The following is a 25,601-nucleotide window of genomic DNA, read 5'->3' on the forward strand; positions in this document are numbered from 1 at the left end:
TAAATAGGGAGATCCATGAGGGTTCAGCACTAAACAAAGGAACGCAGGCAAGTAAGGAATGCTGAGTGGAGGAAACAGGCTTCTCCAGGGAAGAACATACCAACTGTTTTCACAATACCCAACGATCAGCCCTGAAAACATATATAAAAAAGTGACATTATAAAGACCAGAAAGGAGATACACACACACACACACACACACACACACACACACACACACACACACACACACTTAAATGAAAAAGAGGCCACGAACTTGAAAGACAGCAAGGTATATGGGAGGGCTTAGAGGAAGTAAAGGAATGGGAGAAATACTGTAATTATATTATAATCTCTAAAAATAAAAGAAGCAATTAAAATGAGAAAAAAAATCAATGAAAGAAAATGTTGACTGACAGTCCCTTAGGTGGACAGACTAAGGAAGAAAACAAAATAAATAATGAAACCCATAAAGGAACTCAAATAGCTAAACTGGTAAAGGACTACTAAGAATAACTTTATGGAAATGACTAGATAATGAGTTGATGAAAAAAATCAAGAAAGACATACATGATTAAAACCAACTTTGCTCATGCCTATAATTGAGGCGGAGGAAGGAGAATTATGAATTCAAGGCCAGCATGAGATTCATAGCAAGCTTGAGTCTAACCTAAGTTACAGAGAGATTGTTTCACAAAATAAACAAAGCACCAGACTTAAGGAAATTAGAAACTCTGAAGAAACATATAAACAGAAAAGATACATTGAAGTGGTAATTAAAACAAAACAAAACAATACAAAACAAATAAGCCTAGACTCAAGTAGATTTCTTAAGCATTGGAAGAAATATCAATTCCTTACAAGTCTTCCAGAAAACAGGAGGGAGTATGCTTCACAATTCACTTTAGGAGGCCAATATTTTTGTTACCAGTGGTAGACAGAGACACTTAGAGAAAACTACAGATGAATATTCCTCATAAACATAGATACAAAATTCTCCAGAAAATATATACAAACCAATTTCAACAGCATATACAAAAAAGTCAAACACTGTGATCAAGTGGGACTAATGCCAGGAATGCAAGGTTGATTTAATATCAATCCGACGAATATAAACTACTGTTTTGATGGATTGAACAACCAGAGTACAGCATCGGTATGTACAAACACAAAAAGGCATTTGAAAAATGATAAATGTTCCCAACAAACTCTGACTAGAAGGGAAACTTCTCCAGCTTAGTAAATATTGCATGGGAAAAGCCTACTGCTAACATACTGAGTGGTGAAATACTGATTTACTTTTCTTTGGTGGCTAATGATGATAACCACACACTCATGTGCTTGTTGGCCATTTGTATGTCTTCTTTCAAGATACGCCTATGTCAATTCCTGTTTAACAATATTCTTTCAACTGCTAGTTGTGTCTAAAACTGACTATAAAGTTTATACTCATCTTCCTTTTTATTTTTTATTTTTAAAATTTTCCTTATTTTTATTAACTACCTATACCCAGGAATATTTAACTTGCTTTATATACATAGTATAATTTTAACTCCTTTATACCAAAGCAGTATAAAACTAGAGAAGTTAGGAATGAGACTATGTGTCCATATATACATGCTTTTGCCCATCTAGCAACCATTATACTTGATGAAAATATACATTGCATGAGAAATACAAAACAATTTAAAAACAGTTATGCATAAAATCGATGCAAAGCTACATTTAAATCATCACTAAATCCTAGTGCATCTTAAGGTTTCCTTCATCTCCAAAAATTTTCATGAAGCAAAAACATTTTATACACCTGCTTAATATCAATGTCATAAAGACAGTATATGATTGCTTAGGATTTTGTCTTGACAAGATTGGCATTACTTATAGAATTACAAAGGACATAAATTAAAAATATGACTGCAGAACTGCACTATGTGTTGGCACTGGCTCATTGATGGATCAATTGACATCAAGCTTTAGGGACTTGGAAGGCCTGAGATACTAGCTCAGCACAGCCAATAATTAGGCATTATCACCTGGTGTTTCCCCTCAGGAATTATTGATTGCCAGCCTTCACATTTCTATAAAAATTACAGTGGTATGATTATACCAAAAGCTTTGGAACTTCCAGCACAAGGAAAGGAGGCCTAGGACTAGAAAGTAAACTTCCAAACTTTTCCTTGAGTGGAACATATGAACTTTCCAAAATTTCAGGCAAAATAAATGAGTCTGGAGTTCATAACCTTGCATATTATTATGTGATTCCTTTTTTACTTTCAAATAACTGAAAACATCTTTTCCAAAGAGTGTTCTAGCATACTGTGACCAATAATGTCAGAGTTGTTGCTTGGCATTGCTAATGCGCTTTTGGATTCCTGGCTGATACTGTCAGCCTAGTAGACTGACTTTATTTTTTACAATGGAGGTTATAATAATAAGAAAGGCACTTTCTAATGACTGCGGCTCATTGAATTTTAGAGATGGTGTGGACATCTAGTACAGCCTCCTAATTTTACACACGAAGCAATGAAAGCCTAGGAGAGGTACACTCATCTTTCTAAGGTGTTTGTTTCCACTATGGTTCAAAATCTATTTGTCTTAGTGTATTTCAGTCTTGTATTTTAGAAACAATTTTACTGTTACAGAGAGTTGCACATATAGAATGAAGAGGTCTGAATAGTTAGTTTTCTCTTACTACAGGCATATACACACCACACACAGGCATACACACGACAAATCATACTCAATTTCCTATATTATAGATATCTTGTCTTGGTTTGGGGTAGTGTTACAGTTGATAAACCATATTGATACCTTATTTGGCACTAGAGTCTGTAACTTATATTATGGCATATTCTTTGCATTACATAGGAATACGGGCAAGATTATGCATCTATAGTCACAGTAGCATCCTGACTTCATTTATCAGCTTAAAAATCCTGCCTGCTCCACACGTTCACTACCATCTTTCTCAGACTCCTGGAAATGTCTTCTCCAATTACTCTCTCTGTAGGAGGCCACATAATCACAATCATAGATGAAAGTCTTTTAAATAAGATTCAAAATTTGACCTCATTGTATAAGGTGTCACTTGATAGCACATATTTAATGTGCCTGCTCTCCCTGCTATACCTTGTCTGCCTCCAGACTTCCATCTGAAATCTGGGCAAAAGCCCTCATCACCCTGTAACTCTTGTGCTTTGTTTGCCTAAAAATCAAGCAGCAGAAGGACACCACCAAGACATGCTATTAGCTCAAGTAGTTGCTAAGCAACTCGGCGGTTGGATGTATGGCAACACTTCCTCAGGAGGCTCTGTGCTGACAGGGCAGCCCAAACTCTCTTCTCCAAGCAAAATATTTCAAGTGAATTTACTCCTTTCTACCTTTGACTCTGAAGTGGATAGGGCTGGCCAGCTTTCCAGACCCTCTCAAGGTATCTTTCTTTATGCAAATTATATGTTATTACTCATTAAAAAGACCCCCTGCTCAGATGCAGTCGACAGGGCAGCACAGTCTCCTTGTGGGTCCCATAATATGGGGAGTAGGAGCTGCCTCTGACATGGACTCTGGTGCCCACTCATTGATCACTTCCTCCTGGCAAGGAGGCCTTGCCAGGCCACAGCGGAAGAGGATGCAGGCAGTCCAGATGAGACTTGATAGGCTGGGACCAAATGATAGGGGAGGAGAGTTCACCCTTTTAGAGGACTAGGGAAGGAGGGTGGGGCTAAGGGGAGACGGGGAGGGGAGACTACAGTGGGATGTAAAGTAAACAAATTAAAAATAAAAAGCCCGAAACGTTCCAAAAGAAAAAAATTAGACTGATGTCTTCAACCACCGCACCCTCCTCAATCCCAAATTTGATCATGCTTCTTGTGCCCAAGCTGCAAGTTCTTCAAATCTTTCTGTTCTCCTTTTTCTCACAAATTTTAACTATATACACAGACAAAGGCTCCTGTCAAGACTCTTCCTATAGCCTTAATTTAGGCCTGGCTGAAGTAAAATTTCCATTGCCAGATTAATTAGTTCATCCCCTTTAATTTAAGGCTTCTACAACATGTCAGGGAATGGACAAAAATTGTTAATTTCTTTGCCACAATGTAACACGAATAACTTTTGATTCATTTCACAGTGGATTTCTTGTTCCTATGTGAAGCGCCACAAGCATAGTCTTTACTATCCACAGTCATGTGGGCTTTCTGGTCTTCAGTGCTTCCACCAGAATCTCCCATCAGGCTCTGGGTGTATCATTCTAGGGTTTCCCTAGTGTACATCTTCAATCCTCTCCAAACCAGTTAACAAAAGCTTCTGAGGCATATTTCCAGCTAGTACTTTCTATTAACAATCCTTTTTGGTGGCAGTCTTTGTGTGTGTGTGTGTGTGTGTGTGTGTGTGTGTGTGTGTGTGTACACATGCACGTGCATCCATGTGTGTGCATGAGTATATGCGTATATGTGCATGTGTTTGTGTGTGTGTATTGGAATTTTTATCACTGACAAATGTGTGAGAGAAAAGTTTTAAGGGAGGACGGGTTAATTTTAACTAAGGGTTTCAGCACACAGCAGACCAACTGCCTTATTTTAGTCCTGAGGTGAGGAAGAAGAATTGGTAAGGAGAGTGTGTTGGCAAAGCATTTCAGCTAGTATTAGCCATCAGGAAGGAGAGAGAGAGAGAGAGAGAGAGAGAGAGAGAGAGAGAGAGAGAGAGAGAGAGAGAGAGAGAGAGAGAGAGCGCCCCACTAGCAGATGCCTTCTTTTATTTCGCTCTCAGTCCTTACTCCAGAACTGAGTGAGGACCTTCAGGCAGGCTGTCTTTTTCTTAGGCCTTCTCTTCTGCATTTCTGGAAGTGCAGACACAACTGGAAGTGTGTTTTCTAATCTAGGCACTTTGCATGCAGTCAAGATTAACCATCATGGAGCCCAAGGAAACTTTATTTTTATCTCATACTTGCATAATATTCTGCACAGTACATGCTCAAATCATATACTAAGTAAGTATCATGTTGATGTGTGCAGGAATCTGTAGGGCAGGAAATGACAAGGAGAAGGTTGCCGTGAGATGCAGATTGGAAGGGGGAAAGGAGAAAAGCAAGCACATGTAGAAACTATAGTTTTTTATTTTCCCTCCTCCTTCTACTTCCCCTACAGTTTTTGCTTGACATCAAAATTTTATCCCTTGAAACACTTGTCCAAACATGATTATATATTATATAACTGGTAATACGTTTAAAATTGTGGTTCAGCTTGTGTCTGGACGTTGGAAGGCTATCATATATGTGGATATACATAATAAGATGTATAAATATTATTTATTTGTTACAGTTATTCTTGGGTAAAAGTCAAGTAAATGTTTAGCAAATAAATGAATGACCCTGGATAGCTAAGATAAATAATTATTATCTTTAAAAGGATAAGTTTCCTAAAGGCAAAAAATTTGTTATATCAAGTGACACAATAGACACCAAGGAACTGAATTAGATAGCTAAAATCAGAAGAGAATAGGTGACCCTATATGGGCCCAGTGTGGGTACAAATACATGACACTGATTTAATAATTGCCTAGTAGATTTTACTAGTTTATGGAAATAAGCATTTCTATAATACATTTGTAACAAATATGTAATATAGTGGTCATTCAACTTATTATTTTTTAAAATATTTTATTAATTTATTCATATTACATCTCAATTGTTATCCCATCCCTTGTATCCTCCCATTCCTCCCTCCCTTCCATTTTCTCCCTACTTGCCTCCCCTGTGTCTGTGACTGAGGGGGAGCTCCTCCCCCTGTATATGCTCATAGGGTATCAAGTCTCTTCTTGGTGGTCTGCTAGCCTTCCCTGAGTGCCACCAGGCCTCCCCATCCAGGGGACATAGTCAAATGTGGAGCACCAGAGTTCGTGTGAAAGTCAGTCCCCATCTCCACTCAATTGTGGAGAATGTCCTATCCATTGGCTAGATCGGGGTAGGAGTTCGAAGTTTACTGCATGCATTTTCCTTGGCTGGTGCCATAGTTTGAGCAGGACCCCTGGGCCCAGATTTCCCTGTCATAATGTTCTTCTTGTAGGATTCTAGGACCCTCTGGATCCTTCTATTTCCCCATTCTTCCCTGCTTCTCTCACCTAAAGTCCCAATAGGATGTCTTCCCCTCTCACCCACTTTCCTGGTAAGTGAAGACTTTCATGGGATGTGCCCCTTGGGCTAGTGTCTAGATATAAGTGAGTATATACCATTTGACTCTTTCTGCTTCTGAGTTAACTCACTCATTATGATCATTTCTAGTTCAATACATTTGTCCACAAATTTCGGGAATTCCTTGTTTTTAATAGCTGAGTAGTATTCCATAGTGTAAATGTACCACAGTTTCTTTATCCATTCTTCTACTGAGGGACACTTAGGCTGTTTCCATGTTCTGGCTATTATGAATAAGGCTGTTATGAACATGGTTGAGCATATGTTCCTGTTGTGTGCTGAAACATCTTCTGGGTATATTCCAAGGAGTGGAATAGCTGGGTCTTGAGGAAGCCCTATTCCTATTTTTCTAAGAAAGCGCCAGATAGATTTCCAAAGTGGCCATTCAGTGTAAAGTAGCATATTATCTTATGCTAATTTTTATTGTTAAATACAATTTTCTAAAGAACACCACTTCTGTAGAACAGACTTGAATTGCAATTCTTATATATTTCCCCAGTTTGTATCCCAGTGGTACAATTCTCTATTATTCTTTATTTCAGTTCACCAGTGAGTAATACAAATATAATACATTATAATTATCACCTACTATTAATCAATTACAAAGTTTACAATTCATGGGTGTCACACTTTATAGCCACAAAATAATCTTGAAAATCTTGTCAGGAAAGTCTCCTTTCTTAGACCTTTGAACATGTCACATTGCTGCCTCTTGATATTAGGCACGCCTTGCCTCAGTGGGTACAGCCTTGCCTCGGTGGGCACAGCCTTGCCTCGGTGGGTACAGCCTTGCCTCAGTGGGCACAGCCTTGCCTCAGTGGGTACAGCCTTGCCTTGGTGGGTGCAGCCTTGCCTCAGTGGGTACAGCCTTGCCTCGGTGGGTACAGCCTTGCCTTGGTGGGTACAGCCTTGCCTGGGTGGGTACAGCCTTGCCTTGGTGGGTACAGCCTTGCCTGGGTGGGTACAGCCTCATTATTCTTTAATTTCAAAGGAAAAACTAAAAAGCAGACTTAGTCACCTCAAATCCAGCCACTCTAGAAGAAACAACTGAACAAATGCCTACTTTGGTTTTCAAGCACTAGATTTGTTCTTGAGATAATGTGCTTGGTAAGAGGAAAAGAATGAAAGGATGGGTGATAAGGATTGGCCAGATTTCTTGTCACTCATTCTATCCAAAAGATAAGGTTATACAAAAGAAAATGGAAAGAAAACTGGAGAAACAAATCCAGGCATGAGTGGTGACCACGCCAACAACCCTGAGCAGGAAAGGACACACAAACCACAGAGAATTGTGAACAAAATGTATTGGTATTTTGTAAGATATGACCATATAAGATGTACCCAGTAACTGCAAAACAAATTACAGTTTCTGGAAACCCAAAAGATAAACTGAGATGGGTAGGTCAGGGAAATGTGAGTAAAACTATCAAACAATCAAAATATTTTTTAAAAGTTTTGTGAAAGTTTTCAAAGAATAACATAAAAGAGGGCATACCTGATGTGCATTAGCACAGTTAGCGTTCTCCCAACTTTACCTTAAAATTACCCTTCCCTGCTTGGGAAGGGCTTGTTTGTAAGTGAGAATGTACTTGAAATGTCTGAGAATTAAAAAGAAACACATAAAAGAGAAAAAGGAAGGAGAAAGAAAAGGCTATGCTGAAACTGTCCAGGACAGAGAGTCAAACTGACCTACTAAGTACTGACAAGCTGACTTGTACTTTCTTTTGCTTTGTTAAATCCATAAGTCATAAATTTGGTTCTTTACTTTTCTAGCCCCACCTACACCCCTGTTTGCACATAACAACAGTGCCTCTTACTTCCCTTCAAATGGCCTTTTACTTTCGGTAAGCCCTGAAGAGGCATTTCAAAAGATGATGATGAGAATCACATGCTTGGTGGTCAAGTAATAACACTCTTTGAATGTACTTTGCTCTGGTTATGAATTATATAGGGCATTTTGAAGGAAAGAACAGATGGGAAGGGCAGTTCTTAATCAATAACTGTATAGAAATATGTTTATTCTTCTCACTTGGTCTTGCTACTAAACTTCTCCAATTATATTAAGTGAAAAATTATTTTAGCTGAACCAACCCTCACCTTCCAAGTTCTCAAAACTCTGAAAAAGCATTCCCACATTCCCATCAATGACTCATGAGTAAGATTTTATTTTTATTTTTAGCTTATCTGTAACTAGTTGAGTTTTTTCTTTTTTTAATTTTACTTCTATAGTACAATATACTAAAAAGAAAGGAAAGCCAGATCAAAGACAACCATTTCTCTCTGGTTTAGTAAATTCTCTATTACTTTTTACCCCAATTCTTTTAAAATTTCCTCTATTCCAGGAATGAAGAGAGACTAGAAGAAGAAAGAAGATGAAAGTTGGGTTCCATTGGTGGATGCTGCTAAAATATATAGTTTTTTCTTATTTGTTCCTTCTCCTTTGCCTTGTTAAGAAAACTTCAAATTCCAGTATGCAATAAATATGAGCAAGTGCACCTGTGCAATGCATGTAGTGCTCCAAGAATTTGTCTGGCAAGGATCCAATGAGCTATTTTATAAGGATCATCTTTCAGGACCAATGTTCCCTCAACTATGCATTGCACAAGAAAGCTCAGGTTTTATGTGGTTTAACATGAACTTGTTAGTCACCATCAGCACACTGTGCCTGGCTTTCTTTCTTTCTTTCTTTCTTTCTTTCTTTCTTTCTTTCTTTCTTTCTTTCTTTCTTTCTTTCTGTGTGTGATTTCCACCACATCTGCAGGAGGTATCCAGAGAGAACTATGTGGTGTGAATTAACTGAATCTACTGCCCTTAACTACTTTGGTCTTATACCATGTTGACAGTTGTGCTAGCTAGTTTTACTTGACACAAGCTAGAAATATCTGAGAACAGGGAAACTCACCTGAGAAAAATGCCTTGAAAAGATCATGCTGTAGGCAGACCTGGAGGGAATTTTATTAGTCATTGATGGGGAAGGACACGCCCATTGTGGGTGAGGCTATCCTTGAGCTGGTGGTACCTGAGTTCTATAATAAAGCAAGCTGTGCAAACCATGAGGCTCAAGACAGCAAGCAACAACCCTCCATGGCCTCTGTATTAGCTCCTGCCTCCAGTTTCTGCTCGGTTTGAATTCCTGCCTTGGCTTCCCTCAGTGGACTGTGACTTGGGATATGTAAGCCAAATAAGTCTCCTCTTCCACAAGTTGCTTTTGGACATGGTGTTTCATCACAGTAAGAAAAACCCTAACTAAGACAACAGTCAGCTCAGTGGCCAAGCATCTCAATTGTTTTCTGGAGCAGTGCCCTAAAGTGAGTCTCTAACTAAGATTATATTCCAAGTCAACTTATTTTTTCCTTTATTTTATCAATTCATAGGAAATGACATCCTTACTTACCATTACCCAGTTCCCAAGAAATGTTGTACTTTTTGCTGGCACTGTACTTCAACAGGCTCAGGGCACTAGAACTGTTCCAGGAGTTATTGGGGTTACGACGCAGTGCATTTAGAGCAAATATCAGGTGGAGTCCAGAGCAATCAGCAAAGTTATAAAGTTTGTCTAGAGACCTGGCTGGGAAGAAGCAGAGAAAGGCTTATAACTTTCAAATCTCAACAAAAGGAAAATATTAGCCACTACAGAAGCCTTTCCTGCTAGCAAGGAACTGCTTAGACAAGCTCGTAAAGGACACCATTACCTTCTGATGCGTTTTGAGGTGATTTGGGGGAAACAGCAACTTAGAATTTCAGACAGAGCCTGCACATCAGAAACCAAGCCTGTCTCACAGTACATTGTATTTGTTAACCAACAGGTAGAATTGCAGATGTTTAAAAGAGGAGGATTTCCCAAATTATCTAGTTCTAATACTGACAGTATACATGTCAAGGTATAAGGCCACAAAAAACTAGTTGGTCAGTTTTAGAAACTCAGCAGGCCAAGAATTACAAATCATTTCACTCTGGTCCACACGGAGTATTTTTGAGAATGGACATTTTATAACCATTTTGGATATATGTCATATGTTTATTATCAGCTTAAACACAAAAAACATTGACTTGATACCAAATATCTCATATCCACCCCATTCCTTCATTTTTATTATAGCCACTCTTGATTGGCTCTCATTTCCATTAATTAGTACAATGCCCAGTTATTTCTAGATTCTTTCCACTTTGCCAATCATCTTCCCTTTATTACTGTCATCAGTTTCTTTCACTCCTGTAAGCCTTGGTCAGCTTTCAAAACCAGAAAGTGTGTATAAGATTGTATTTTCTAGACATGATAGGAAAGTTACCCATAACATCTTGATAATGCGGCTGCTTAAACAAGAGCCGAATGATGCCAACAACAGCTGACATGCCACTGTGGATGGGCAAATGTTCATGGGACCCCACCCTACATGAATAACTACAGGCTCTGAGATGACTGCTGAGAGAAAGAGAAATTGTGTTCCCTATGAATGAGCCCCTCAATGGCTATCCAATTACATATTGAGCCCTAAAAAATACATACACAAGCAATAATAAATGAACCCAGTGGGATGCATTTATATATTTTCTACACACACACACACACACACACACACACACACACACACACACACACGTATGTATCAAGTAGAATTTTTAAAAAGAAGCCTTGAATGTGGAAGAGTGTGGGAGTGACACAGGGTGGGGAGGGGGTAGGACTGGACGGAGGAGATGGAGGGGGAGTGATATGATTGTATTTGAATCAAAAATTTTAAAAAGATGCAAAAGAAGAAGAAGAAGAAGAAAGAAGATTCATCCAAAAATTTTGATTTAGTTTTAAAGAACAAGAAATCTGCCCTTGCACTTAGCCACACCCCGATAGAGTTCATTCACTGGAAACTTGTGATGAGACTTTCATTCCCTCTCGGGGCAAATATAAAAAAGACTGACAGGAATTTTTTAAAAAGAAAGACTCAAGTTTGTTTTGGTTTTAACTTGAGATCTTTTAAAAAGTATCCATTGTGATGAAACTCTATAAAAGAATAGGATAATAAACTAGCCAGATTAAAAATATTTTAAAGGAAAACCATCATCATTTAAAAGACCCTTGGCAATAATTATCAGATTGCACCTACAACATGAGCAATTCTACTATCTTTCTTGCTTTGTTTTAGATAAAATAATTTAATTTCAAAGTTCCCTGACACATTAAAGGTCCCTTTGGTAGTTTTAATATTAAAGAATCAGAAGATGGCTTTCCGCCAGATCGCCGCCATCATGGACACGAGCCGCGTGCAGCCCATAAAGCTGGCTAGGGTAACCAAAGTGCTGGGCAGGACCGGTTCGCAGGGACAGTGCACGCAGGTGCGTGTGGAATTTATGGATGACACCAGCTGCTCTATCATCCGAAACGTCAAAGGCCTCATTCGAGAGGGTGATGTGCTCACCCTATTGGAGTCAGAAAGAGAGGCTCGGAGGTTGCGCTGACCCTGTTGCTGGGTCCTAGATATCCACCACTTAACCCATGGAATGACCTGCAACTGTGAAATAAAGCATTTGTATTAAAAAAAAAAAAAAAGAATCAGAAGAGGTCCATTATGAAGCCCTTTAAAATATGTACTCAGAAGGTTAATTATATTCATGTAAAATATTCATTCATCCAAATAGATTACACTTACAATTTGTCAGCCACACAATGACAGATGCTTATAAGTTTTAGTTTTATTTGTAAAACTAAAATGTCCATTAAATAAAATCATAATAGAATGCATTGAAATTTAATATAAATGACTGATAGCCATTTTAACTACATTGATTAGCTTTACTTAGCCTTTTTTCTGGCACTTACTATGTCTACATAATAGTGACCCATGCCTATGACGTAAATATATAACAAACACAAAAGTACTTTACTCTGTGATTTCATAAGTTGATGGTTCAAAGCAAGGAAAAAAATCTACAAAAAGATCAATTCAAGATAAAGAACTGTGAAATAATAGTTCAAAATTTATAAATGAGATAAAAGTCAAGAAGTAGGATGGGATGTTAAAAGTTTAAAAAATGTTATTCAGGACAATTTTAATTCTGGCTTCTTCAATGAAGTCCTTCAAGTCTAGCATTGTATCTCACTGTAGCTTTCAAATAAGATAACTATCTAACACGCATTAACTTATGCCTTATGGTCATCTTGAAGAATTCTTACAACCCAAATATTTTGTTATATAAAAATGTATGTAATGAAATGAACATATAAAAATGAAGAGACCAAAGAGAGACATATGTACAATAATTATCGCTAATTTAAGAAATGCACTCTGAAGTGCATTAGAGAGATACATGCATTTGAGTGCAGAGAATTTAGTAGATTCTTTAAAAATATAACCTTCTTTGGAATATTTTCTCCTTGGGATCCATCCAAATAAGCAGATACTTAAAGCTGACTTTCTACTCTGTACACCAGAGTGTACTAGTACCTCGATGTGCCCTGCATTTCACAAGAATAAAATTCTAATGAGCACCACTTTATAGGCCAGTGAAAAGGCAGTGGAGTTAGAGCGATGTAAGCTTGAGCAGCTTGGGGATCTTCCATGCTATGCTGAGAGTTAGTGCTCTGAAAGTTCTTGGGACTTCTGAAGAACATGATTGAAAGACGGCTGAAGGCAACTTTGTAAAAACTTGTCTACATACAATACATACAAGTTTCAAAAGAAAAGAGAGTGGCAGACCTGGAAGGAGAGAAAGATCAAAAGCAAAACAGACAACAACAAAAACCAAACAAACAAAAAATGGAAGTTCAGTCTTTAAACACCACAAAGAGAGGTGCAAAGCAATGTTGTACCATGTATTAACTAATTGTTAATAACAACTACAATAAACAGAGCAGCAAAAGGTGGAGGTGGTGGGGAGTCACTGAGTTCATCGGACAGGGATTCTTGAAGGTGCAAAACTCAAAAGAGATAAGATTGAGCTAGAAATGATCATAATGAGTGAGTTAACCCAGAAGCAGAAAGAATCAAATGGTATATACTCACTTATATCTGCATACTAGCCCAAGGGGCATGTCCCACGAAAGCCTTTACTTACCAGGAAACTGGGACAGAGGGAAAGGCATCCTATTGGGACTCTAAATGAGAGACGCATGGGAGAATAGCAAAATAAAAGGATACAGAGGGTCCTAGAAATCTACAAGTAGAACAATATGATAGGCAGATTTGGGCCCAGGGGTCCCGCTCAAACTAAGGCACTAGCCAAGGACAATACAGGAGGTAAATTTTAAACCCCTTCCCAGATCTAGCCAATGGTCAGAATATTCTCCACAGTTGAGTGGAGAGTGTGATATGACTTTCTCACGTACTCTGGTGCCTCACATTTGACCATGTCCCCTGGAGGGGGAGACCTGGTGGCACTCAGAGGAAGGACAGCAGGTAGCCAAGAAGAGACTTGATATCCAATGAGAATATACAGGGGGAGGTAATCCCCCTCAGGAACAGTCATAGGGGAGGGGAATAATGGGAAAATGGGGGGGAGGGAGGAATGGGAGGATACAAGGGATGGGATAAACATTGAGATGTAACAAGAATAAATTAATAATAAAAAAAAGAGGGAGCAAAGAACAGACTCAACTTACTTGTAGAAGTCTATGGTAATGAAAGGACGACAGAAAAATGAAACAGAGAAGCACGAGATGTTGATTTCCTTAAATTCAAGATGTAAACCCTTTTTTTTTTTTTTTTTTTTTGTCAAAACACTACTTCTGCAATCTTTGCGTTGGGGATGGATGGATAGATACATATCAATAAATACAAAGTGAGATGCAAATGATTGATGATTTCTCTGAGTGAGATTCTACACTTAAGGAGCAAACCAAAGAACAAGTCAATAAGCAACAAAATAGAATAGGACACATTACTCATTTAGAGGCATTTGTTCAGCATGCACTACACTGTGTTCTAGGAAACTGCCCTCCTCTCACTTTCTTCCTAGCTATGAGCAAAACAGGCCCTTGCGCTCTTGAACTTGTATTTAATGTGGCGGGTAGGAGAAGTAACAGAGTGGAAGAAACTAGAAGCGGCCCGAGTTGGTATGCTGCTTTGAATTGGCATGGCTGAGAAGGCAACATCGAAGTGGAGATGTGACAGAGGCCAGGGAATTAACTCAAGTGGTATACATAGAGGGACTCCAATGCAAAAGCATCAGGAAGGGCAAAAGAAAGGACATGACATGAGATGACAGATGTGGGAAGGAGAGGGGCCGGTATGGCTGTCCCAGAATGAGTGAGAGAATAGTGAGTTGAGCTTACTATGCATCAGGACCAGGTAACAAAGGGCCCTACTTGCTATTGAAAACTGGTTTTCATCCTGAATGGCTCAGGAAACACTAGACTCTTGAACACAATCCAACTTGCATCTTAAAAACACTAGTGCTGGACTGGGGAAAGCCCTAGTCAGTAAAGTGCTTGCCATGCAAGCCTGAGGGCTTGAAACACCAGCACCCACTCAAAACTCTGGGCAAGGCTATGTGTATGTGTAATCCCAGCACTAAGGACACAGGGACGGTAAAATTCCTCAGGCTTATTAGCCAGCCAGTTAGCTGAATCAATGAGTTCTAGCTTCAATGAAAGATCTGTCTCAAAATATAAGGTGGACAGCAGTTTAGTAAGATACACCATTTAGACCTCTAGTGCCTGCACACAGACACACAAGACAGACATTCACACACACTCACACACACACACACACACACACACACAGAGAAACAGACACAGAAACATAAACACTGACACACATAAACACAACAGAACACACACACATGTATACACACACACACACACACACACACACACACACACACACTCACACACCCCACATCACTGATATAAGTTGAAAGAGACTGTAAGGAACTGATGTTTGATTGTCTACCTCACTGGAGATAGACAGGATGATATTGTTTGATGACTTGCTGCTTCTGTGTCATACGTTGAGGATCTTCCTAGATCCACATCCTGTTGTCTCAGTCATTTTTATGGCTCCCTGACTTTATTGCATGGTGTCCCATAACCACCCACAAAAGAAAGAGAAAGAAAGAGAGAGGAGAGGAAGGAGAGGGAAGGAGGAGGAAGGAAGGAACAAAGGAAGGAAGGAATGAAGGGACAAAGGAAGGAAGGGACTAAAGGGGTAGGATTTGGCCTAAAGAGTTTTCAGATACTGGAGTCTAATGAAATCTGTATACTATGTCAGAACTCCCCACCATTCTTAGATAAGCTGTGTTTTCTCATGTCTCCATATTATTACAGGCTTGTTGACTGTCTGGTATGTCCTTTCTCCTCATTTCTTTTCTCTTCATAGAAAGATCAATGGTTTTCTGTGTGGGAACTTCTGACTTGCCAAGTAGAGACATTGCATCTCTGTTCTGTCTTGGCTCTTTATCTTTCCCTATTATAGCAATTAGCTAATCAGGCTTATTGTTCAGTTCTGTCTTTCTCTCTCAAGGCAGACTGAAGCATCAATTCAGTATCTGGTACATAAAAAACCTTACTAAATGCCTGACTAACAGGTGTTATTTTGAACCATTCAATGTCATTTATTGTTTGTATCCAGCTATCCAACCTCAGTCATCATGGCTCACTGGTCACTTCCTTCAGGTCATGTCTCTTGCTGCACACTGTTAAATGCTTTAAAAAATAGACTCATTGTTTTAAGTTTCAATTCAGAGTGAATGATACTGCTGAGTCCTAGGCAGTCATCTGGTAGAAACTTTAAAAAGAAAAAAATAAGCAAGAAAATGGGGAAACTGTCAAAGAAAACTCAGTGAGGCACACTCTGAACAGACTCTGCCTTTTGGAATTTAGAGATGTGCATCAGTTCAAAACCAACAGTGGGCATTTAATTGTAGCAATTAAGAGAGAGAAGTGTGAAAACTGCCTAAGAGGAGGCCATAGCCATTTTGAAAGAGTGATGATAACTCCAAACTGAGAGCTTAACATCTCCAGGTTAGACAGGGCAATGAAATCCTAACTAGGATATAAAGAAATCAGCATAAATGCCTACAGTTTAACTAAAGCTGTTGGAGGAGAATGAGATTCTGAAAATGTCTGTGAATAAAATATTATAGTACTATCAGAAGACTCAGGACTGGAGAGTAATTGTTGCATTAATCATTTTAACTAGATTAAAGGGAAAACGGAGTGTAAGTTGGTAGAGAAGGTCTTTGGATCCCATTCGGAACCCATCTAAATGAAGGCAGGAGGAAATAACAAGAGACCCTGACATTAGTGAAGAGGCTAATATTATTCTTAAGAAATGTCCTCCTAAAACATGTTTCTAAAAATGTGAATAGCAATTCTAGAAAATATTTTGTAACATCTATTAAAATGTAAATATTCAACACACACACATATGTGTGTATATATTTATATAAATGCATACACAAATATGTCTAGGCATCTCTCCATATATAATTTCTTAATATATACACATAATTTATGGTATGTACACAAAGGTAAGAATAATTTTAGAAACAATGGATTTCTAGCATAAACAAACATTCCTAACACCAAAATCTTGGTTTATAATTACCATTTTTTAACAAAACATGCTTGAGTTTCTTGTAGAAATGGATTCCAGGGCAAGGCTAGAGAATATGTAAGATGTACCTAGGAGATTGTGTGGTGATAAAATTTAAAGAAGTGATTAAGCTTGATGGAGGTACATCAAATGCTCATAGGAGCCAACCTGAGGAAATCCTTCCTTTCAGGACCAAAGCTGAGAAGACTTTAACAAAATAAATAGTGTTATAAGTGGGGGCTTGATTCTGTCATGACACAGAGCTTGTACCACATCCCTGCCACATATGCATCTACATATCATCTAGAAACACTGCTTTTGAGACTGGCTATAAACACCATAGCATAGGGCACTCTGCTTCTCCAAGCTACTCTGCCTCATGTACTGTGTGAACCTATTTTACCACCTGGTCTGCTAATGATGGAGGCTCTTTCCACCAACAGAGTTAACCTTAGTAATCACTAACAAAAATCCGTTACTTGACAAGTGCCACTTTCTCGTGGTTGGAGTAGCCACATAGTGGACATCACACATCCACTGTTGTGTGCATAGGTGCCAGAGCCATTAGATTGTCTCTAATCATGTGTTTCCTTGGACACAGTAGGTCACTGCTATGTCACAGATGGGCTCATATTCACAAATTATAGCAAAGGAAACTATGGGTAGTGGACACTACATTGTATACACATCTACAAAAGAAATTCTACACCTAAAACTCTGGGAACAATGTGGGAAAAGGGGCAGAGGAGGACAAGGGAGTCTGCTGTGAGATTGTGTCTCCTAGAAGTGACACGGGAGCAAAACCCACGTTACTTTAACATTATGATTGCCTAAATAGGGCCTGAATGATGACAACACAAATAGACATGCTATAATGGGGGGGGAAGCCTCATGGAGCACTAGCCCTAGAAAAGAACTTTAGGCAACCAAGGATTGCTGAGAAATGGAGAACTAGTCTCTCTCGGGGAAGAGACTCCTACTTGGCTATCCAATTCCATGTGATCGGCCCTGATATCATATACACATGAGCAACACTAAATGGGCTCAGCAGATTGTATTTATAAATTTATACACATGTATAAATACATGTGTAGCAGTAATTTTCAAAAATTGACCATCAATTTGAGAGGGAGTAGGGGGCACCAAGCACAGTTAGGATTGAAGAGAATGAAGGGATGTAGTTATATTTTAATTATAATTTCAAAACTTTAAAAATATAATAGTAATAGCATGGTGGAATCTGACCTCTAGGTATAACTGTGATCCTGTGTATATGTGTGTACACATATGTAGCCCTGATAATGTACCATTCAAATCTACAGACAGCATGACTGACTGACCATTCCTAATGCTGTTCATCTTCCCTTATTACTCTGTTCATACTGAGCTCACACATTCCAGGAGCTGATCTTTACTCAGTAGCTGAGCATTAACACTAGTGGTGCTGAGGTAATTTCATCCCAATACGTTGCAAGACTATTTCTACAGAGAATTTTGGCTTGAAGACACCTTAGGGTTCTGGCAGTACCTTTCTTGGGAATACGCTATAGTCTCTCCTCCTGATCCTCCATTTCTCTCTCTACACACAGGCATTAAGCTGGTCTGATGCCTTTCTTCACCATCCGTTCTCCATTGCCACCAATCAAGCTCTGGCACATATAATTCTATCCTGGTGCCTCCTGCTTAGGAAAACTAAACCATTGCAAAAGAGAGTGAAAATGGTCTGAGAAAGCAGGTAGTGAGATCAGAGTTTCCAACTGGCTAGCATACCAGCTAGGAGAGAAACGGAAGGCCATCTTGAATGGGATAGGCAACATGCATTGATAATTCAGTTTATTAGCTAAAGATGTCAGTGGTGGTGATTTGAGAAAACACCCATCTGGGTAGAGGGATATAGTTTCAATAATTCGGGTTTTTAAAATATATTAGAAGAAATGTCTGCATAGAGAACAAGGATTTAAGTTATACAAAACTGAATTGAGATCCTGAAGAAAAGCAGTAAGCTGTGCTGCAGTAAATAAGTAACTAAGCACATGTGATAAGAGAATAAATACAGCTAAACAAAAACATAGAGATCTTGATAGCTACAGGTCTTCAGAGTGTTTGAATGCTGAATCAAGTCTTCTCTGTTAAGCTGCCAAGAGCTTGTTAGAACAACCCAAAACTCTAAAATATGGGTTAGAGCCTCTGGTTGGATGAGCATTTGAAGTAAATGCCACATTGAAAACCAAATGTTTTCAAAGCAGCTCAGCCATCCCTGGTAAGAGGTACCACCCACACTGTTAAAAAATGCCCAAGATGCTCCTCCCATTCAAAAGCATTGATAACCCCAAGTAGTTGTCCCAACTAGTGTCCTGGCCAATGGCCAAATAACTCCATTAGAATTAGAGTTCAATAAATTTATTTAGCCCAATTAAATAAATAAAAATAGTATGCAGCCAAAGAATTGTGGGAATTACCAGGATCCCAGGACATCCTTCTGGATTCTGGATTACTTTTTGGGACATGAGATTTACTATCCTGGCAAGGATCACTGGAGATGGGGCAAAATTATTGCTACTGTCATGTTTAGAAGTCCAGGAAGAGTTATGACCACTGTGAGCAAAATAGAAGTGTTCCCAGTTGCACTAACAGATTAGAGGGAGGTGTGAGGGGCTTAGAAAAGTGGCCCTGATAGAATGGCTATAATAAGGCTGGAAGACTGTCTGAGGGTTGTGTGACAGGGGAAACTGAAATACATTGTAGTAGTTACATGTGGACAACTGTAACCGAATGCTTTGCATGAACATCTTAAATGGAGGATTTAAAAAATTTTTATTTTGAGTCATGATTAGAGAGACTTCAATCCACAGTTCTAGACTCAATTAATGCAAGGCATCATGTAATGGTAGAAGAAGCAGTGAAAGAAGGAAACTGTTTACCTCATAGTGGAAAAAAAGAGAAGGGACCAAGACCATCCAAGTCACACTTCTTGAGACTTACTCTCTCTAGGCAGCTCTCACCTTCTCAAGTTTTCACACTCTCCTTAACCAGTCCCACAAGCTCAAGATGAAGTATTTAATGCATAAGCCAGTGAGGGCACATTCCATATTCAAAACTTATTTGACCTATTCACCAAGGCTGGTGAGAGGAGCAACAAATCACTAAGAACACTAATGATAACTTTTATGTACAGGCAAAGTTTAGTCTTGTCAAAACCATGAAGATGATTTGGGAAGGGGGTAGGCAAGGCAACAGACCCATGTGATGATGCTTACTTTCTAATGGCCAAGTTCTTAACAAGGTTAAAGGGATACCAGCTGAGCTTGCAATCAGAGACTAGTAAAAACAGCAAACCATGACATACCGAGAAGCAAATATACAAACAGAAATATGGGTGTTACTAAATGGCTACCCCCCCCCCGCAAAAAATACAAAAGTAAAACAAAAAAAAATATGTCAGTGGGGTCAGGAAGACAGCTGCCCTAAAAAAAAAAACAAACAAACAAAAAAAAAAACAAAACGCTCTCATTACTGCCTAGTTCCTGGTGTGGAGCGTGTTTTCACATAGTGAGTCCTTTAAGTGAAGAATGGTCAGATCTTTAGGAGAAAATTGTAGGATAATATATTATCACAATTCACCCCCAGAAAAGTCTGTGGCCATCTACTCAGGTTATTAAGTTGGGGAAAGCAGATTACTCAGACAGTGGAAGGGATACTTAAACACGGTCTGAATGGACAGTGGCATCGGGAGAAGTGAAGTATAATCATGATCCTTATTTTAGAATGAACAAATATAGAAGTATATAACAATTAGAGCTCCAGCATCATGCTTAATTAAAATTAGATGTCTATCATTTGTTGACTAATAAGAATCACTATAAGTATGATAAGAATCACTATAAGTTCATGCCTTGAACATGGCCACAATCATTCATATTTAAACTCTAGAGAGAAACTGTTATTAGTAGTGCTGAGTATGAGAATTATTGTTTGAAAACTGAAATTCTGAACAGTGTTCAGTTGTGTGTTCTTTCTTTCTGTGGGCATCATCATTGGACATTTTGGATCAGAGCCCAAGAGCTGTAAATGAGAGACCACATAATTCAACATTAGTGCTCTGATCATCTTTTACTAGTTCTCTTTGGCAAGCCTAACGTTTGAGAGAAATGTTTTTATCTGCTCCACATGTCCATCCGTGATTGTGATTGGGGAAAGCAGGGGCTGCAGAGGCACAACTCTTAGAACAATCACTACCACCAAAACCAGTCACAGAATGTAAAAATCATCCTGCCAGTCTTGTTTTTGCCTCTTGGCACTTGTATGTGTTTGCTGGTGTTGCACATGTGGGAGAAACTTCTAAGGAAGCCATCTGTACAATCAGATCAGAATTCTGGTGATGACTCTTGGGTTCTCAACTCACCCAACCCCCATTCACAGCTAATTGCATCTTCTTTTCTTTTGCTCATCATGGTGCCGGTGGGTGGGGCTTTAGCCTGGCCAGAGAAAAGCATCATTGCAGATGCTGCAACTTTAAGTGAAATCAGGTGTTGCCTTCCCTGAAGTGAGATCTGGAAAATGTCAGTTGTTAAGTAATAGATATTGGCAGCCAAACACTTGCCTTTTCCACTGGGCTCAGTCTTGCCTTTCCCTACAAGAAGTATTTGGGCCTTTCCCCTTTCTTACATTGCTTCGTTGTAGATGTTCATCGAACATGATTCTAAACATATTAGAAATTGGAGGGTTGGGGATAAAGGAATTCTCAAGTGTCACGACTCTCTAGCACCAATGGTGGCTCAAGCTTCCACCTGTGGAGAAAGTACAAAGAATCTTTTGAGGAGTAGGGAGAACAACTGAATCTCAACTCCTTTCTCCATGTGCTGATTGCTATCAGCAGAAACACAGCACCAATATTTGTTAAAGTCAAATTATTCCACAGAGTTGTGAGAACATTCTTCCTTTCACTGTCTTCTGCTGAGCCAGTCTGGAGCTGTTCCATTGCAGAATTGCTATCCAGACTGTGGAGTCATACATGTGTGTGATTTATGATCATCTTTATTTGGTTTGGTTGATTTGCATAACATGCTTCCACACATTCTGGGGCTGACCCAAATAACAGTGTGGGTAGGTTGACAGTCCCATCTTAATCAAGGTATGCTTCTTACCCTTGGATCCACCTCATATTTACCTGGCTGAAACATGGATCACTGAAAATGTGACTGGGAGGTCAGTGCCACCGGTGCTATGGTCTAGTCAGGGCAAACACATATGTGGTTTAGTTGATGTCTAAGGAACAAGTTAATGGAACAACTTCAGAATTTAAAATTCTGGGAAATTAACAAGCAACTACAAGGAAAGAACACGGGTCTTAACTAAGAGGCTTTTGCACCCATCTCTTTTCATTGAACACAGTATCTGTCCAGCCTTATCCATCTCGAAGACTTTACCTTCTCTACCTTTAGCTAATATTTTATATCCACAGAAAAATATAGAGAGCCTAGAGCTGGTCCAAAATCCACATCTACCATATCAACTAGCTTTATCTAAATGTCTCATGTGAATGTAAAACTATATATGTAAAACATAATCTTAGAAGCCAACACAATAAGTATATTTTTCTTCTAAGTCTCTGAATTCAGCCATTTCTTAGTAATCATGGAGTTAGTACAGGCTCCTCCCTGTGTATCATCTACCACAACCAGAGCTGGTCAGAGGCCAGCTTCTAAAATCTTTCTCTGATTGGGCCTCAGGTTCTTACTGCTATTACTCTGATTCAATCCACTAAATTCTTTACCAAAAGAGTTACCATGCTCACTTCTTAGCATTCTTCAGACCTTCTCCATACTGAAGCTTGGCCACACAGTCCCCTATGTAGAATCCCTGCCAAACATTTAAATAGAATCTAACCATAAGAAAACAACCCTACAAATTCATATTTTGTGATATTCTATAAGAAAACTGAACTGTATTCTTAAACATACATTTAAAATGAGAATGTCACGAAAGACAAACTATGATTGGGGAAAACTGTGGTAGATTTAAAGAAAACTAAAGAGGCAAGAAAACTAAATGTGAGCAGGAGTTTTTGGGTAATCTAGAATTGACAATGTAGAAGGTGGGATAGCTACCATTGGAATCACTGTACTAAATAGGAAAGCATACAACACCAGCTGTATATTAAGTGGCAATCAATCAATATATTATATATTTGTTAAGTGTCAAGTTCAAAAGATATCCAGGACAAATGGCTAACTGTGGTGCCTGTTAGCATGCTAAAAGCACATGCTGCCCCCGGGCTGTCTCAGCATGCAATATCTATAACAGAGTCTATGCTGGAATCCTGCCCCTTACCATAAACATCTCTAGCTCATGGGCTTCCCTTTCCCCAGCTTCCTACTAAGCCTGCCATTTCAGCCATGTGCTCACTTGGCCCTCTTTTTTTGTCTTCCTCTTTTGATCTCCTTGGTTCACACTCTCTTTGTCTCATTCTCTTGCTCTCCCCTACCACACAGCCAAGTCCACTCTACTGGCCATGTTCTGGACTCTTCCAAGGGTCTCTTCTGTACTCCTTCTCATATCTACAATAAATCTGTCCCCTCAATCATACCTTGGAGTGGCCATGTTCTCACTTTATACATTAAGTATAGTCGTGGTATTGTGGTTATTGAAAATAATACTCTTATTGATAAGAGATACATTTAGTATTTAGCAAAAGTATAGGTATAAAGAAAGAATATATGGCAAAATGTGAACTTTCAGCTTTTCTCAAAGTTTCAATATGTCTGAATTAAAATTTGTGGAGGAAAGAAAAAAGGAGGGAGGGAGGGAAGAGAGAATGAGAGGAAGTGAAGGATGAAGTGAAGGAAGGAGTATGGAAGTGAAAGAAGGGAGACAGAAAAGAATGGAGACAAGGGGAAGAATGGAGGAAAGGAAGAAGGGAGAGTGGGAGAGAGAGAGAGAGAGAGAGAGAGAGGGAGAGGAGGAGAGAGAGACATACAGACAGAGACAGAAACAGAGATATATACTACTAAACTGAAACTTTCCCCAGTAGATAGATATATATATGGAAAAATAAAGGAATTTCTTGATGATTAAAAAATTAGAAAATCTAGAAGTGGATAAAATTTCAGATGCTTATTACATACAAAAACTTAGTCAAATAGAATTAATTGATTCAAATATATCTAAGACAACTGAAGCTATGATAGTCCCCCTCCAACCCTGGGAAAAAAAACCCTCAAGGATTGGAAAAAATTCACTGATGAATTCTAATCACATCTTTAAAGAAGTTTCAGTGACCTGAAACTTCCTTGAGGATTAGTTTTCATGGTACCAGAAGGTGCCATGCAAATTTCCAAGAGAGAGTCAACTAACTGTCCTACCCAACATTGCATGATAACTTTAAGGATGCAGTAATGGCATGACTGCCTTGGTCGTAACCAACGGTTCTCTAATTGAACTTAAGACCCACTCAACAAGAAGGAAACCATCTCTGATACTGGAAACGAAGCTAATTTAACTACCAAGTGTTACTTAAGTCACGAATATTGGAGAAGAATCTACAACCACTACTTTAGTAAACAACAACCTAAACATTTGTCCTTATACACACAGATAACCCCTTACCAAGGAAACCTCTCTTTGCAAAACATAGATACCACTATAGAAAACTATAGTCAATCAAAATGCAGAACTGTGAAGCCCCTATCCCAGTGAATACATCTACAGAAAATTCTTGCACTTAAAGCTCAGGGAACATTGTGGAAGAGGAAGCAGACTGTTAAGACCCAGATCAGGGAGTTTGCTGTCAGATTGTGTCTCCTAGTGATGTCAGAGTCTGCACCTATAAGTCACACCGACATGACTGGCCAAATATAACTTGAACAAGGATAACATCAATAGAAATGGAAAGTGGACACGGAAAATCCCATGAGATCTCAATCCCACTTAAGAACTACAAGCAACTAAGAGATGCTGAGATCAAGGAAACTGTCTCCCCTAGGAAGAAACACCAATTGGCTTTTCAACACCAATAGCCCTGAAAAGATACATACAACTAACATTATACAGGCAATATTTAGGAGCATTAGACATATATATATATGCATAACAATAATATATATGTATAACACTTAGTGAAAAAAAAGAGGTAATGAACTTGAAAGACAGTAAGGAGGAGCATATGAGCATATTTAGAAGGAGGAAAGGGATAAGTTATATATTATCTAAAAATTAAAGACAAGTAAGACAGCATCTAACTATTTCATAAATGTATGCAATGAACTTTTACTTATTTCCATTTCTGGCTACTCACTCTGATCCTCCTTTCTCTAGAACTGAAATCCCTCTTCCCAACAAGTCCTCCTCCTCACTTTCATGTCTTTCTCTGTGTGTGACCCATTGAGATTTATTAAGTTGCTCGTATGAACATGGGAAGGAACTTATGCACTGGGGCATGGAAAACTTATTAACAGTAATCTGACTTTTTACAGAAATACTAAAAGCACAGAAATGAAACTGGGAAAACTAGACAGCTACATGTAGAATTTCTAAATAGAACTCCAATTAATGGTGAAACAGGGCTGAAAATTGATACATAGGGTCTCATCAATTTAAAAGGCTTCTAAATTGCAAAGAAAATTCTGGATCAATGAAGAGGCAGCCTACAGACTTGGAGAGAATCTTTGCCATCTATACATCTGACAGATGCTTAATATCTAGAATTTACAAAAACTCAAAACCAGATAACCAAGGAAACAAATGATTCATTCGGCAAACAGATTTTAGAACTGAATAGAGTTCTAAAATTTTTTTAAGTTAAAAAGAAAAAGAAAAAAAAATACAAATGGCCAATAAATATTTTTAGAAGTAATCAACATGCCAAACTACCATGGAACGTAAATCAGAAATCCTTATAAGGCCATCTCACTGAAA

The 25,601-nt window shown here is 38.7% G+C and overlaps 2 protein-coding genes across 9 annotated transcripts in view; one reads left to right on the forward strand and one right to left on the reverse strand.

The window, feature by feature from the left end:
- Hpse2 (heparanase 2 (inactive)) overlaps positions 1–25,601 on the reverse strand; it is a 686,746-nt gene that overhangs the window by 224,158 nt on the left and 436,987 nt on the right. For 3 of the 8 annotated variants that reach the window (XM_051146595.1, XM_051146592.1, XM_051146596.1), the window contains one exon: positions 9,557–9,730. The exons of the other annotated variants lie outside the window; for them this stretch is intronic. In XM_051146595.1, coding sequence (XP_051002552.1) covers positions 9,557–9,730 — 174 coding nt within the window. The remainder of the gene's footprint in view (positions 1–9,556; positions 9,731–25,601) is intronic. 8 annotated transcript variants of the gene reach the window in all.
- LOC127189604 (40S ribosomal protein S28-like) lies at positions 11,382–11,667 on the forward strand. The gene has a single exon (XM_051146599.1). It carries the CDS (start codon positions 11,404–11,406, stop codon positions 11,611–11,613), a length of 210 nt encoding a protein of 69 aa, XP_051002556.1. The 5' UTR covers positions 11,382–11,403; the 3' UTR covers positions 11,614–11,667.

This window comes from Acomys russatus, chromosome 5, assembly GCF_903995435.1.
Source record: "Acomys russatus chromosome 5, mAcoRus1.1, whole genome shotgun sequence".
Taxonomy (NCBI): domain Eukaryota; kingdom Metazoa; phylum Chordata; class Mammalia; order Rodentia; family Muridae; genus Acomys; species Acomys russatus.